General features: G+C 46.6%; 1 protein-coding gene across 1 annotated transcript; it reads left to right on the forward strand.

The window, feature by feature from the left end:
* The first annotated feature begins 5958 nt into the window (after positions 1-5958).
* Positions 5959-16571, forward strand: LOC134034646 (alpha-2-macroglobulin-like protein 1). The gene is made up of 35 exons (XM_062479128.1): positions 5959-6118; positions 6726-6912; positions 7144-7300; positions 7493-7545; positions 7768-7788; positions 7915-8083; positions 8175-8259; positions 8349-8587; positions 8670-8779; positions 9208-9372; positions 9458-9691; positions 9912-9975; positions 10056-10201; positions 10710-10859; positions 11305-11490; positions 11649-11715; positions 11899-12028; positions 12235-12460; positions 12612-12738; positions 12816-12937; positions 13039-13090; positions 13186-13269; positions 13438-13614; positions 13930-14011; positions 14118-14274; positions 14376-14450; positions 14531-14696; positions 14824-15020; positions 15114-15329; positions 15407-15522; positions 15640-15730; positions 15816-15884; positions 16021-16126; positions 16212-16253; positions 16414-16571. Exons 1-34 carry the CDS (start codon positions 6048-6050, stop codon positions 16250-16252), a joined length of 4338 nt encoding a protein of 1445 aa, XP_062335112.1. The 5' UTR covers positions 5959-6047; the 3' UTR covers position 16253; positions 16414-16571.
* Positions 16572-16794: the final 223 nt, after the last annotated feature.

The raw sequence follows: 16794 nt of genomic DNA on the forward strand, positions 1-16794 counted from the left end.
GTACAGAGGCTTGGTGAACAATGCTGGGGTCCTGACATCTCTGAATGTTGCAATGATTCAGGACAGCATTTCCAACAGCTGTTCAGTTTTCCCTCTGGTTGTTAATTCCTTTTTCTAATGTTTTTGGAATGTGTGGTCGATTATTAATTTGCTAGTGATTTATATGACTATTGAGCTCTTGTTTGGGATGGTCCTAACCATTTCAAAAGTCATGACGTTGGACCTAGAGTGCACTTCACAGCAGAGATTCTGGTGCATCATGCCGCACAACATTTCTAAAGACTTTTTCAAAACGTTACAAAGCTTTTAGCATTTGTTCTAGAGCCATAAGAGTCATATTATTCCAAATGGAAAGTTTGGAATGGTTGCCGATCTTCCATGAGTGGCTGTCCGGTCATAATCTGTCAAGGTGAAAAATGTTCCAGGAAGTCAAAGAACCATTGAGCAACATCCATAGAGCTTGAGGCCTCAGTTAAGGTCAGTGTACGTGTTATTACAATCAGACACCTGGCAAAAAATGGGATCCATGGCAGACTATTAAGACTAAAATAATTGCTCCCCAAAGAGAAACTAAAAAGCTTCTCACGTTTACGAAGTAGCACCTGGATGATCCTCGTGAATCCTGGAAAATTATAAAAAATGAAGCCTTTTGGTAGGTATAAGCCCCTTTTGTTTGGTAAAAAAAACACCATTTCTTAATGTCATTTAGTGGCAGCCTGTATGTCTACGGCAAATTTCCCTAAGGATAACGAAAGGAATCTTGAATCAGGACCTGGACACCTTCCTATCATTGGAGGAGCTATTAACTCCACGCCACGCCCCCTACGCAAAATCGGGGCCAAAAGTCTGAAACTAAAAAAAAAAAAAAAAAAAAAATTGAAGCCGTAAAAAAAAAGTTTTGAATCTGAAAACATAATGTGAAAATATGAAAGTGAAAATTAATAACTTAATTCAACCTAAAAAAAAAAATGAATTAACAAAACATTTGGCCCTGATTTAGCTCCATACGTGGGCCTTTGCAATCAATGCAGCCACATTCTTAAAATGCAAATGCATTTCCAGAATTTTTGGTAACGATTTGCTTCCATAACAAAAACAGTTTCTTCCCTTCTGCTGTTGGCCTCTTCAACAAGGCCAAGGGATCACACTGACTTCATGACTCAATGCCCTTAAAACACACTGCTTTTTGCACAGCACAATACACAGCACAGCACAATACAATCTTGTACTTGTAATCCTACTTCTATTAGTTATTAGTTAGTTATCTATTAGTTATCTATTAGTTAGAGTCCAAGATGGCGCCGATGATGGCTGCCTCGGTCGTTAGGTGCGCTCTTTACATCAGGACTACAACTCCTGTGGATTTATTTCCCACTTTTCTGCTTCCAGCGGCAGAATTAGTGGGAATTATAGTCAAGCCGCCCTCGGCTTTGTCCTAGCAGCGAAGCGCCGTAGGAGAGGCAAACGAGCCGGTGCTCTGGTGCGACTCCGTCGGCGTGGGGCACGCACAGCGTTACCGGGGATATTTCTCTCCAACTTGCGTTCACTGAGCAACAAACTGGATGAACTTCAGCTACTGGTGTGGAAAAACAGAGACTTTCATTCATCTTCCGTTTTGTGCTTTACGGAGACATGGCTGAGTGAACTGATCCCAGACTCTGCGCTACAGCTAGCAGGTTTCAAACTGCTGTGCTCTCTGGCAAAACGAAAAGCGGTGGTATTTGTTTTTACATTAACAGTGGCTGGTGTGAAGATGTGACAGTGATTCTGCAGCACTGTTCTCCTGATCTGGAATCATTTTTTATTAACTGTAGATCTTTTTACTCGCCACGAGCGTTTGCATCATTCATTCTGGTTGGCGTCTACATGCCTCCGCAGGCTAGCGTCAACGAGGCTCAACGTGTGCTCGCCAGTCAGATACTGAGTGTGGAGCATGAAAATCCGGATTCCTTGGTTATTGTGCTAGGCGACTTTAACAAAGGCAATCTCACTCAAGAACTCCCAAAATATAGACAATTCATCAAATGCCCTACCAGAGAAGGAAACACCTTGGATCACTGCTACTCTACAATCAGCAAAGCATACCATGCGGTCCCCCGAGCAGCACTGGGTCACTCTGACCACGCCATGGTCCACTTGATTCCTGCATACAGGCAGAAGCTAAAGCGCTGTAAGCCTGCTGTGAGGACATCAAAACAGTGGACCAGTGAAGCTATGGAGGATCTGCGGGCGTGCTTGGACTGCACTGACTGGGACATGTTCACGACTGCTACCAATAGTCTGGATGAGCTCACAGAGGCTGTGACATCATACATCAGCTTCTGTGAGGACTGCTGTATACCAACACGCACCAGGGTAAGCTACAACAACGACAAACCCTGGTTTACAGCTAAACTCAGAAGGTTGAGGTCAGAGAAAGAGGCCGCGTTTAGGAGTGGGGACAAAGACAGTTTCAAGGAGTCGAAGAACAGGTTTAGCAAGGCGGTTTAGCAAGGCTCCACCCTCAAGCACTGCGCTGACCAGCTGTCTCCGGTGTTTACCTACATCTTTAACACCTCCCTTGAGACATGCCATGTGCCAGCCTGTCTCAAGTCCTCCACCATCATCCCTGTGCCCAAAAAGCCAAGGCCAACAGGAAATAATGACTACAGACACGTCGCCCTGACCTCTGTGGTAATGAAGTCTTTCGAGCGCCTGGTGCTGGCACACCTTAACCCTTGTGTTATCTTCGGGTCATTCTGACCCATCAGTCATTGTGACCCACCGTCGTATTGCGACAAATTTACCTCATACAAAAACAAAGTGAAGCATTTTCTTTTAACTGTCGGGCTGTCTCAGACCCCCCACATTGGAATGGTTAAAAGAAAATTGTTTGTATTTGTTTTTGTATTGGGTAAAATTGGGTAAACACAACGATGGTTCGTTATGAACCTTTGGGTCATGTGACCCGAAGGCAGCACGAGGGTTAAATCCATCACTGACCCTCTACTGGACCCCCTGCAGTTTGCCTATAGAGCCAACAGGTCTGTGGACGATGCAGTTAACATGGCCCTCCACTTCACCCTACAGCACCTGGACTCCCCAGCATCCTATGCCAGGATCCTGTTTGTGGACTTCAGCTCTGCTTTCAATACCATCATCCCGCCCTGCTTCAGGACAAGCTCTCCCAGCTGAACGTGCCTGATTCCACCTGCAGGTGGATCACAGACTTCCTGTCTGACAGGAAGCAGTGCGTTAAGCTGGGAACACAAGTCTCTGACTCCCGGTCCATCAGCACCGGATCACCTCAGGGCTGCGTCCTTTCTCCTCTGCTCTTCTCCCTGTACACCAACAGTTGCACCTCCAGTCATCCGTCCGTCAAACTCCTGAAGTTTGCGGACGACACCACCCTTATTGGGCTCATCTCTGGTGGAGTCTGATTATAGGTGGGAAGCGGCCAACCTGGTGACCTGGTGCAGCCAGAACAATTTAGAGCTCAATGCTCTTAAGACAGTGGAGATGGTTGTGGACTTCAGGAGGAACACAGCCCCACTCACCCCCATCACCCTGTGTGACTCCCCAGTCAACACTGTGGAGTCCTTCCGCTTCCTGGGCACTATCCTCTCCCAGGACCTCAAGTGGGAACTGAACATCAGCTCCCTCATCAAGAAAGCACAACAGAGGATGTACTTCCTTCGGCAGCTGAAGAAGTTCAACCTGCCAAAGACAATGATGGTGCACTTCTACTCAGCCATCATTGAGTCCATCCTCACCTCCTCCATCACCGTCTGGTACGCTGCTGCCACTGCCAAGGACAAGAGCAGACTGCAGCGTATCATCCGCACTGCTGAGAAGGGGATTGGCTGCAATCTGCCTACCCTCGAGGACCTGCACACCTCGAGGACCCTGAGGCGAGCGAGGAAGATTGTGGCCGACTCCTCCCATCCTGGACACTCCCTGTTTCAGTCACTCCCCTCCGGCAGAAGGCTGCGGTCCATCAGGACCAATACCTCACGCCACAAAAACAGTTTCTTCCCTTCCGCTGTTGGCCTCTTCAACAAGGCCAAGGGACCACACTGACTCTAATGACTTCTTGCTTAAAACACACAGCTTTTTGCACTGCATTACAAAATGGTATCTTGTACATTTGTATTTTTTGTAATATTTGTATTTTTATATTGTAATTTACGGCAACTTATATTTTATTTTATTGTATATTTAATTATATTCTAATCCCACTTAGTACTGCTAGTTTATGTACCCTTAGTATAGGGGGGTCAGGTGGCTGAGCGGTTAGGGAATGGTAATAATCAGAAGGTCGCTGGTTCGATTCCTGGCCATGTCAAATGACGTTGTGTCCTTGGGCAAGGCACTTCACCCTACTTGCTCCGGGGGGAATGTCCCTGTACTTACTGTCAGTCGCTCTGGATAAGAGCGTCTGCTAAATGACTAAATGTAAATGTAGTATAGATAGTCCACATATTTAAATTTTAGGTATATGTTTATTGTATGCACCTTCCTGCCAAAGCAAATTCCTTGTCTGTGCAAACTTTCATGGCGAATAAATCCCATTCTGATTCTGATATATTATTGTAGTATCTTGGTTTAGTCAATTTGGGTCATTATTTGACTTGCTATTTTTACTTTGTCTAGGTCAGAGTTGGCGAACTCTGATAGCGTACAAGAACTCTGGTCGTGTGAAGTATTTAAACAAATATGTAAAACAATCTGTATTCTTGATCTGAGGCAAAGGATCTGTTAACAGAGAATACGGCCCATACTCTTGACCTGGGGAAAGGATCTGTTAACAGAGTGTATGGTTTTATATATACAGACCAGGGGTGAACCAAATGTATATGTTACTTTTAAGATGCATGTTTAAAGTTGTGTTCTCTCTTGAACAGAGATCTTATTGGGATTTTTATTTGTGTTTGAATTGTTTATCACTTGTATTATTGTTTTTATTGTTTTTATGTAAAGCACCTTGAGCTACAATTCTTGTATGAAATGTGCTATATAAATAAAGTCTTACTTACTTACTTACCATTTGTATTTTTTGTAATATTTGTATTTTTATTTTGTAAATTACTGCAACTTATAATTTATTTTATTGTATAGTTTATCTACATCTAATTCCACTTACCATTTGTATTTTTTGTATTGTTTGTATTTTTTGTATTTTTATATTGTAAATTACTGCAACTTATAATTTATTTTTTTATTTTATTGTATAGTTTATCTACATCTAATTCCACTTAGTATTGCTAGTTATGTACCCTTAGTATAGTTAGTCCTCATATTTAAATATATGTTTAATGTTTGCACCTTCCTGCCAAAGCAAATTCCTTGTCTGTGCAAACTTTCATGGCGAATAAAACCCATTCTGATTCTGATTGTCTGTGCAAACTTTCATGACGAATAAATCCCATTCTGATTCAGATTCTATACAGATGTGAGATGTGAGAGAGTAGGTGTACACAAACACATACATCTTTCTCTAGTTTTGCCAGCCTTCAAATGTGGCCGTCCCTTTCACGGTTGCAAAAGCATGTTCCAAAACCTTAGCCGCTAGATTACATTATCAAATCATAATTATTCATTTAGCATATGCCTCCACTAAAACAAGGTCAGCAGTTGACCTAACGTCCGAGGACTTGACGTCACTCGATTCCTTCAATCTCTTGATACAGTCGCTATACCATGAAGTGACCAGCAGGTGTCCCTATATGGAGAAGATGTACCAAACGCTTCGAAAAATAGATACTTTTTTGACACAATTGTTTCAAATTGCTCGTTGCTTCGGAAAGCTTCGTTTCCTCCACTAGCTACAGCCTAACGATTTTTTGAAGGTATGCGCACTTCCGTCGGTGCCGTGGTGAATGCAGGATCTTGTGTCCAATTTGTACTTGTAGGTTAGCTCACGAAGCGAGAGCAGCAATTAGCCAATAGGAAGAGTGAACCTGTGTATAAAGATGTGTTTCCGGACGTTTGTTAGTAATTGCGGGTTTGAACTCTCCTAATGTGGCGCTGGATGCTTGTCTTTACTGAACAGACAACTTAATCTCAACATGCTGTGCTTAGCTTTAGTCATCTTAACTATGCTGTTGCAAACTGCGACGTCGCGCCAGTTAAACGAAGAGTAAGTTGATTTACTGCGGTTCCAAACACTAATAGAAACATCAAGTGTGCGGGCGAAATTCACTACCAATGTTAAAAGTAGGCCTATGCGATTTTGACCCCTCAATAGTTTTGCTGTGCATTAATGTCTTGGTTTGTTCCGACGATCCTTGCCTTATTGACTAAAAATAATAACCATTCCAAATTGATATAACATAGCCGATAATCTGTAATTGAGGCGAATCCATCGCATGTTTTCACCAACATGCAGCATCCACCAGAGGAATAATTAAGGTAAACTAGGGTAGAAGATTTGCAACAGTAAAACCTGGCGCTAAATACAAATTTAGGCCTACCTTCGAACTTGGAGCGCTCAATGCTTGCGCCTTTACATTTTGCACGCACACTTTCGGCTGTCTAAAAGTCAAATTTGCATCAAAAATATTTTCAAGCAAGGCCACGCGCATGGCTCCCCCGAGTGACACTTACTATGTACTAATTGGACCAGATCTTCCATCCGTGTTACAGCAAGAAATCCCCCAATTCTACTGAGCTAGCTTGGAATTGGTTATGTGCTATGGTGAGCAACTATAGGCAGTCCTGATCATGTATCTCCCTCCCCTCTGCAGTGTCTACTTGGTGACTATGAGCTCCCAGGTGGTGGGTGGGAGTATGGAGAGCCTGTGTGCCCATATTCACAACCCCTCGGAGCCGCTTTCCTTGAGGGTGATCCTTCAGCTGGTGCAGGGACAGCCTGCCATGCTGCTGGAGAAGACTGGAATCAATAATGACTTTTATAGCTGCATCTCCTTTAGGGTGTGTTTATAATGTATTTATTTTTGGCCTGTCCTTGTCTTCCCTCATACAGTTCACATGTAAACATTCTTGTTTAGGTGAACTGCATTTTGTTATCGCAGGAGTTTGGTATAGGCCACAAGAGAAGTCATACTTGTACCTTTTCTGAGAACTCCACACTTTGCTGAGGTATCCACATTTCAGGCTTTTCACCAGCGACTCTGCCAAATCTAGATTTGAAATGTTTTCCAGGTACCTCTTGTGGTCCTTGACACAGTGGCCACCCTCAGTGTCTCTGTGACAGGAGGGGTGGAATCAATGCTCAAGGATACCAAGATCCTCATTAGACCGGCCAGCTTGATCACCCTTGTCCAGACAGACAAGCCCATCTACAAACCTGGCCAGAAGGGTAGGTCATATTGCCATTGAGACCCTTCTGACAAGCATTCCCCTCTGCTGTTGAAGTCACATTGCTCTGTATGGTGTGTAAAACACCAAGTTGCGTGGCGTAAAGATGGCTAGTCTATGCCACACCTGCGCTAGTCTTCAATCAAGTGTACTTGCTTTATCGTAGTCCTGTAATTGTTTGTCTTGTTTACAGTTCTGTTTCGAGTCGTCTCACTAACTTCCGGTTTTGGGTCGTATGACCAGATGGTGAGCTACTTCCTGTGACTGGAATACTGTTGCTCTGTTTTGTGTAGCTAGAGGAGGAAGGATGACCAGATTTCAAACTTCTAGTTTCAGTGTTTGTGTGGGGGACTTGTGGATTAAAGTTTAGACTAGGACCCAGAAGAAGAGGTATAGAGGGTAACGGTTACATGAAGGGGAAATATCTTTCACAAGAGACTCAACATTGCTTTCCTTTTCCCCCCCCAGTATAAAACTGTGGAGATTCAGGTAAGACTACTTAATATCTAACTAACCTTAAAAACCTCATGGATGCCATGGTCTAGGCAGCAAACGCTTGTCTGAATTGATTCGATTTGAGTTCTGACGCTTTATGCATTTCTGATTGGCACTCAGGATCCTAACTCCAACCGTATCGCTCAGTGGCTGAACCAGCCAACAGTCAGTGCTATCCTCGACCTCTCTCACCCCACAACCCCAGAGGCCGCTCAGGGCCGTTACACCATCACCATCTGGAACGAGAGGGACGAGCAGACCTCCACTGGCTTCGACCTCAAAGAATATGGTCAGTATGGCCCTTATCTGTGTATCGGAATGTCCGTGCCAGGATCAGGCCCTTGGTGCTGCAATGTAACGCTGGTCGTCTGTCATTCCAGTTCTGCCCAAGTACGAGGTCACAGTGTCTCTGCCCAGCGTCATCACTATCCAAGACACTGAGGTCACACTGAGGGTGTGTGGAAAGTAAGTTCTACAGCAACACATGACTCCCTTTCAGTCCCATTTTAAAGTATTCCATCAGCGTTAAGCCAAGTCTGTTTGCTGGTCCTCAGGTACACGTATGGGAAGCCAGTCCTGGGCTCTGTGACGGTTAAGGTCTGCAGGAAGTCTTTCGAATTCTTTCGCAGGCCCGGTGGCGGAGGCTCCGACATCTGCGAGAAGTATAACATGGCTGTGTCTGGCCCGACTGGCTGTGCAGCACAAGTAGTGAATGTGATTTCATTCGGGGTGTCCCAGTGGGGATATCAAGACCTCTTCGAGGTGCAGGCTGAGATTGAGGAGAGTGGGACAGGTAAGATGGAGGGGGAGGAGTAAAGGGCCTCGTACAAGTTGATGAAATGGTACAGCCGGGTAATGGTGAGCTGTCCCTGCAGGGGTTGTCTTGAAGGGCAGTGGCAGTGCCACGTTCACCAGCGTCATCCGACAGGTCACGTTTGAAGATGTCTCTGCTTATTACAAGCCTGGCGTCTCCTACCAGGGCAAGGTGACCACTCGAACATCAGCCATAGAGCTCTGGAGCTTGTAATGAATTTGTGACACTTATGGTTTAGAGCAGTGGTTCTCGACCCTGGTCCTCAGGGAGTCCTTGTCCTGCATGTTTTCGATGTTTCCCTGCTCCAACACACCTGATTAGAATAAATGGGTTATCTAGCTCTGTAGAAGCCTGGTAACGAGCAAGCATTTGAATCAGATGTGTTGGAGCCAAGAAACATTTTAAAACGTGCAGGGCTTGGGGTCCCTGAGGACCAGGATTTGGAACCACTGGTTTAGAAGGTCAAATATTCCTGCTCATTCTATGCTCTGGAAGTTTTATGTATACTGTTAGAAACTGCAAATGTCTATTCTGAGGTAATTTTGAGCAGACTGCTCTGGTGTAGCTGTAGTGCAGTAATCTTATCTGTGGCTTTCCAGATCAAGATGATGAGACCAGATTCCTCTCCTGCTGCCAACGAGCCGGTCTTCTTGTTCCTGACTGGTGGTGGGCCTTTGGTTAACTGGACCCTGACAACAGACAGCAATGGCGTTGTCGTCTTCTCTCTGGTCACCACCTTGTGGACGGACAGTGTATCTCTACAGGTCTGCCTTCTCCATGAAAGAGAAACGGGTTCTTTTTTTTTTTTTCTTCGTCACTTAAACTCCCACACTGTACCACGTCTCTTAGGCTCGCTCTAGGCTGGAAGAAGTGGACTTCCTTTCTGGACAGGAACGCAAGCCTGAATACACCCAGGCCTACCACTACATCACAGCCTTCTACTCCAAGAGCAATAGCTCTGTGTCTCTCCAGTATGCCAACCAGATCTTCTCCTGTGAGGCTAATGCTGCCATACTCGCCACCTACATTATCAAGGGGAACGAATGGAATGCAAGTCGAAGGACTCTGGACTTCTTTTACATGGTGAGATGCTAGATGAGAACATTTTGGGGCTAAAACGGGGAAATGTTTCAACTTCCTGACTGTCCATCGTGTCACATCAACTCAAAGCAAGCCAATCACAAATGGGAGTTCATAGCCAGCCTGTGCTTGTGATTCATCAATGTCAAAGATGTGTCTTGACTAATGGCAAGTAAAGGGCAAAGCGTGTTCTGCTGTTACAGCATGAGGTTGTGCTCTGCAGGTGATGTCCAGAGGCAGTGTGCTGCGACATGGGCGTATCTCAGTGTCACTGATGGAGGACTCAGGTACAGTCGTGGAATCAGTCACTTCTACCATCAGATGACCTCACTTCCTACAAGATGACCGTACTTCTGTTATGTCTTAGACAACCAAGGGGATTTGCTTGTGCCGCTTCGGAACGTGGCCGAACTTGCCCCGGTTGCACAGGTGGTTGTGTACGCCATCATGCCCAGTGGAGTGATAGTGGCCGACAGCCTGGACTTCCCCGTACAGCTCTGCCTCAAGAACAAGGTTGGCTTGTCTCAGTCACTGCCTGTGCATGTAGGACTAGGTCTTTTCCATAGATGTCTTATTTGTTTTATTGTCCAGGGCAACCAAACTTTGTACAACTCTTTTTGGGTTTGCAATGGCAGGGTTTCACAAATGCCCACATCACCTGTTTCACCGAAACCCCTTGAAAGGAGGCTCATAGAAGAATCCTTGCGAGGAGCTATTCAGTGAGGGGTCCACTCTACCAAAGATGTACATGTCAAACATCCGCATCTCTTTCTGTCATGCTTTTTAGTTTTTACCAAGCCCCCTGACAATGACTTGTATTTAAATGATGTTTTTTTTTGGTCTTGTTGGGCACATCAGTACATGCAGTTAGTCAGCTCAGCCAATATTTGTAGTTGGCTTCAACCTTTTGTCAACCGAGAATCCAAACATGTCCATCAATCATTTCCCGTGTGTATATACATGGTCACAGTGCATGTGTTGTGTATTTGGCATGCTTGGTGTTTATCTGCCTTGTGTGCAGGTGTCTCTGCAGTTTGCGTCGCCCCAGGAGCTGCCTGGAGAGGGAACGTCCCTGAGGCTGACTGCTCATCCCGGGTCCCTCTGTTCCGTCAGGGCCATCGACCAGTCTGTCCTGCTGCTGCAGCCTGAAGAGGAGCTCAGCGTCAAATCTGTACCCTACCGCTCCCATCTGACCACACACTCTGAACAGGGCTTGAAATTGCGACCCTTTTTAAAATTTCTTTACAAAATGCTTGCTAATTAGCCTCGCTATTATGTGGCTGCTGTGAGTTGCAGGTGACCAGTACACCGTTTTATCCAACGTTACATAACCAATTAAACTTCCATCTTTACGTTCTAAACCTTGATGCATAGATTTTAGATGGGTTAATATTAGCTGTCAGTCACTCCTTGGAACTGTCACGTGACAGGGAGCGAGCATGCAAAAAGACATTTTAGTTTTGGGCGCTCCTGAATCTTTGCTTGTGCTCCTAACTTTTTATAAGTTTGGAGCACCAGTGCCACCACGTAAAGTTCATTTCAAGCCCTGCTGAACACAATCAACACAAGTTCCCGCTCGTACACAGTTGTTCCAGTGATCTGTTTTGTGTATGCAGGTGTATCGTCTACTCCCAGTCCAAAAGCTGTCGGGCTACGATTACAACATACAGGATGCTGACTCGTCCACCTGCACACCTGGGAGACCCCCTATGCCACTTCCTATGCCAGTTGCTGTAGATGGGAGAAGCTTCAGCCCCTTTTGGCTGCCTCACAACATGAACGACGTCTACACTGTCTTCAGAGTGAGTCCTGTGGAGGGATGGCATCTTAAATGAATTACACTTCGAAATATGAAAACAATGTCAAGTTACTGTACTACTTTTGGTAGCCATTTGAAATGGGCACATTCTCTCTTTGACCAGGACTTGTGTAGCTCAGACCTGTAGCTTTCTCTTTTCAGGATATTGGAATGAAAATCCTGACTAACTCTGACGTGAGGAAGCCAGTCAACTGTGATGAGTACTTTAGTATGTCAATGTTCTAACATGCAACAACATGGCCCATGGTAAATGTTTTGGAATATAAAGACTACATCTAACTAGTTTAGTTTTCATACACAAGCTGTCAACCTTAATGGTAAATATTCTACTGGATACAGTAGAAATTCAGACATGTTGGGAATGACCATGAACCCCAATTCCATACCCCAGTGATGATGGCCAGACCCCAAGCGCTTCCAGGCTCCCCTGACCCGATGGCCCCCCAGAGAGGTCCAGAAAAAGCTGAGACTGTGCGAACATATTTCCCTGAGACCTGGATCTGGGACCTGGTGCCTGTTGGGTAAAGCCAATACCGATTTTTATGGTTGTTCAATAAACTTGCGTCATTTTAGCTCAAGCGCAGCGTCAGAATTACTGTGGGACTTGACCCCAGAATACTTGGACCAACTTATTCATCATTGCTAGATGTCAAATGAGAACCACTGAGTAGCCTGGGCATGCAGTTGGCTCCTTCTAGACCTAACCTTCCAGTTTGTCCCTCTGCAGAAACTCTGGCTCAGTGACGGTTCAGAAGACCGTCCCTGACACCATCACTCAGTGGGCTGCCGGGGCTTTCTGCATGTCCCCTGTGGGTCTGGGGCTGGCTCCCAGTACGGCCCTCACGGCCTTCCAGCCCTTCTTCGTCAGTCTCACCCTACCGTACTCGGTCATCCGCGGCGAGGTGTTTGCCCTCCGGGCCACTGTCTTCAACTACCTCACCAAGTGCATCATGGTAAAGATGAACTTTTTGGGTTCGGTCTTGCTTAATTGGGGGGGGGGGGGGGGGGGGATATAGAGTTTGATGTACTGGTGTCACAATCACTGAAACCAGGGGTTCCACTGACCGATACTTGATGGGAAGGTGTCCTGTCTTTGATCCTCAGGTGAAGGTGACACTGTCAAAATCAGACCAGTTCTGCATAAAAACCTGTGGTGGTTACCAGTACCAGCTGTGTGTGTGTCCCGGCGAGAGCCGAACTTTCCGTTGGATTATCACCCCCACTGCCCTAGGTGAGGTGAAGGGGGAGTGTGGCCAGTGAGGTGAGCCACCAGGCAAAGACTTGAATCCTGTTTCAAATTGTCTTTAGGGGAGGTGAGTGTGAAGGTGAGTGCAGAGGCCATAAAGACCACGGTTCTCTGTGGTAAGGAGTTGCCCATTGTTCCAGAGAGGGGTCGCATTGACACGGTGATCCAGACGTTGTTGGTGGAGGTGAGTGCGTCATAATAATCAAGGGTTCACACCCATTTGAACCTAGTCAATGTGTAGAACGTGTGATCCTTGAGCTGTTTTGCTTCATGTTGCTCCTCTAGGCTGAGGGCACCCAGGAGACTGTCAGCTACAACATTCTGCTCTGCCCTGCAGGTGAACCTGCCGCTGGTGGTCTCATGACACTGGTGGGTTACAGATCTGTTGGTTGAGGTTTTCGATGGGTAATGCTCTTGTCCACTTGTCTCTAGGCGGTGCGGTAGTGGAGAAGCTCTTTTTGCGGCTGCCGGCCGTGTTTGTGATTGGATCTGCCAAGGCATCGCTCTCTGTCCTGGGTGAGAACCACCAGTACTGTATCCTCACCCTTCAGTACTACTGTAGATGCAGTGTTTTGCGACATTTCATTGGCTCCTATAAACGGGAATCGTTTCGACTTGATGGTGCCACAGGATCCCATGTAATGTTTTCCCCGACAACGTTACTGATCCTTGCTGGCCTCCTAGGTGACCTGATGGGCCGAGCTTTGAAGAACCTGGACAGCCTGCTGGCCATGCCCTCTGGCTGCGGGGAGCAGACCATGCTTCAGTTTGCTCCCAACGTCTACATCCTGGCGTACCTGCAGAGCACCCAGCAGCTTACGCCTCAGATCAGGGACAGGGCCGTAGCCTTCCTGCAGGGTGGTGAGTCAGAGGGCTGGACGGTTAGGAGACGCGTGCTGGTTAAAGGGTCCGCACGGTGGTCATCCTACCGTGCTAGGACGCCATTTATTTACTACTTTTTATTCAGGTTCCAAAGCATGATGCATCTTTCTGAATGCTTAGCCTACACACACTATGATCTGTGGAAAGGAAAAAAAGGAAAAATGACAAATGTGCACTACAATACCAGCACTTGTCACGCATGCTTGGATGAATGGGAAGGGTTGGCTTGCTGGCTCATGAAGGTGTTGGGTGTTTTCTGCTTTCGCATTCTCGTTAACGGCCGCGTTCTCGCAGGCTACCAGAATGAGCTCACCTACAAACACAGCGATGGCTCGTACAGCGCCTTTGGCGAAAGCGATGGGTCTGGCAACACCTGGTGAGTGAGCTCAAACGTGCTATACATGCCAAAGGCGCTGTAGTCACTACAAAACGGATCCGGTTTCTCGACTGATGGCACTACATAACTGTGTGCACGCCCACAGGTTGACCACCTTCGTAATGAAGTCTTTCGGAGGGGCGCGGCCCTTTATCTTTATCGACCCCGTCCACATCACCATGGCAGAATTATGGTTGGCCGGTCTGCAGCAGCCTACTGGCTGCATCACCTCTGTGGGGAGACTCTTCCACAATGACATGCAGGTAAAGGAGAGAGGTGGACCAGTTCATTATAACCCATGTATTGTAGCACTATGATTGGCCAACTTTTGTTTCTAGTTCTCCTGAGTGACTTGTCTTTTCAGGGAGGGGTGAGCGATGACGTGTCCCTGACTGCCTATGTCACTGCTGCCCTTCTGGAGCTGGGACACAGCACCACTGTGAGTGGGAGCGACTGTCCGGTCTTGCTGTAACCTGCCCGTGACCTTACCCGTTAGCCTGACTCTGGCTGTGTCCCCAGGACCCCATGGTGACGAGATGTCTGACCTGCTTGCGGAGTGCTCTAGCGCTCCCACTGGACAACCTCTACACTGTTGCCCTGCTGTCTTACACCTTCACCCTGGCGGGGGACCAGGTCACACGGAGAATGCTGGTTACACGCCTGGACCAGGCCTCCATCATCGCAGGTACTTGGCCAGTTGGTTGAATGGACAAATGGCTATTTTTGTAGCAATCCAGTGGTGGGTACAACAATTTCTTTTTTGTGGCGATCCAGTCTGTGATTACCCCTGCAACTCTCACACCCACCTGCAGATGGTGCTCGTCACTGGGAGAGATCTGCCACTCCTGGCAGTGGCCTGAACTCCATTGATGTGGAGATGACCTCGTACGTGCTGCTTGCACTTCTCTCTGGGCCGATTATGAATGACTTTGGAGTGGCCTATGCAGTCGGCATAGTCCGCTGGCTAGTCAGGCAACAGAACCCCTATGGAGGATTCTCTTCCACACAAGTACGAACATGCTTTTCTACTTTTAACGTGAGCCAATCCCACATACCGTCTGTTTAAATGAATCCAAACTGACTGTTTTCCGTTTTTTACTAGGACACTGTGGTGGCGCTACAAGCCTTGGCCAAGTACGGTGCTGCCACCTACAGTCCGGAAGGTGCCACTAGCGTGGCGGTGACCTCTGCCAGTGGCTGGAGACGAGACTTCACGGTGAACCAGCAGAACCGTCTGCTGTACCAGGAACAGCCACTACAGGATGTTCCTGGAGAGTACACCATCCGCGTTGAAGGGCAGAGCTGCGTGTTTATCCAGGTCAGACTTCTGGACCCGATAAACGACACGGATCCAACCTTGCTGCGGTTGTCTGACCAATGTCCAATGCGTTTCAGATCTCTCTCCATTACAACATCCCCCCTCGTCCAGACTTCTCAAGCTTTACCTTGACTGTTGAGGTGGGAGGGTTATGTAAACCCAAACCCTCCCTCAAGGTAGTGGTTACAGTCAGGTACTGATCCTCTTAGAACAACTCTAGCACTTTGAATGCAATACAAACACAATTTTTGTACGGTTAAAGCAAGATGTATTCTGAGGTATGACTTGCCTGTTTAAAATGTATTTTTAGGTACAATGCTCAAAGGAAAGAGACCAACATGGTCATTATTGACTTTAAACTACTTTCTGGCTTTATACTGGACAAGAGCTCACTCGATGCTGTGAGTTCAGAAGTCAAGTTCACAATATTTGGCTCATGACCTCTATACTACATCTGTACTGTTGAACTCATTCCTATTCTTTCAGCTCAAGACTACAAATGCGGTGAAGCGTGTCGATGAAAAGGATGGGAATGTGATCATCTACGTAGAAAGGGTAGGTGACCAAGCTCTTGGTCTGAATTGTACGTCTTCAATTTCGATGGCTGTCTAAAGCTGGACATCTTGGGGAGAAGGTGACCCCTTGTATCAAATGAGTGCATTTCAGTCTAATGTAAGACCTTGTTTTCCAGCTGATGCAGAAGGAGCCCATGTCATTCACCCTTTTCATCCTGGAGAACTTCAGTGTCAAGAACCTTAAACCTGCAGTGGTCAAGGTCTACGACTACTACAAAACAAGTAAACGCCTGCATCACGCGCCATGGGGGGGGGGGTGGTGGTGGTGATGCGTGAAGATGCTCGTTCTAAATTTGCATCTCCTCAGGCGACGCGGCGGTTGTGGGGTACAGCTCTTCATGTGCATAGAGTAAGTTTGTCACCTCTGCTTTACCGCAACTCCTGTAGCCTCACCTTTTCGCTGCCCTGTTCTCCTGCTATGGATGCAACCTGGCCTTTGACTACCGCTTGCTGTAACCTGTCATTTCTCTCTTGCCAACATTGGCCACATCCGGTCCGTGGTTTGGCAGTTCTACATGTACACGGGTGATGACGTCATCAAGCTGAGACATCTGTAGACCCAGCTGCATCGGTGCAAGTGGACCTACTTTGCCACTGGCAGCTTTTTAGGAGCCAACGTACATGGATTTTACAGTCTGTTCCAGCAATAAAACACTTTTGTATTTAATTGTTGTTTTTTTCTTATACGTGTGAAACCCAGCCACAATTTTATTTTAATTACCTGGGTTAGACGCGTTCAAAGGTATTTAAATTACACTCGTCCCCAAGATGGGACCTGTATTTAAGATGGACAAGGAAAACATTAGACCTACAATCTGCATACAGTAAAATGATGAGGCTAGTTCCTCCATGTACATGTGATGGAGCACTAACATTGAAAGTAGTGCAGC

Source organism: Osmerus eperlanus, chromosome 15 (assembly GCF_963692335.1).
Source record: "Osmerus eperlanus chromosome 15, fOsmEpe2.1, whole genome shotgun sequence".
NCBI classification, from domain to species: Eukaryota; Metazoa; Chordata; class Actinopteri; order Osmeriformes; family Osmeridae; genus Osmerus; species Osmerus eperlanus.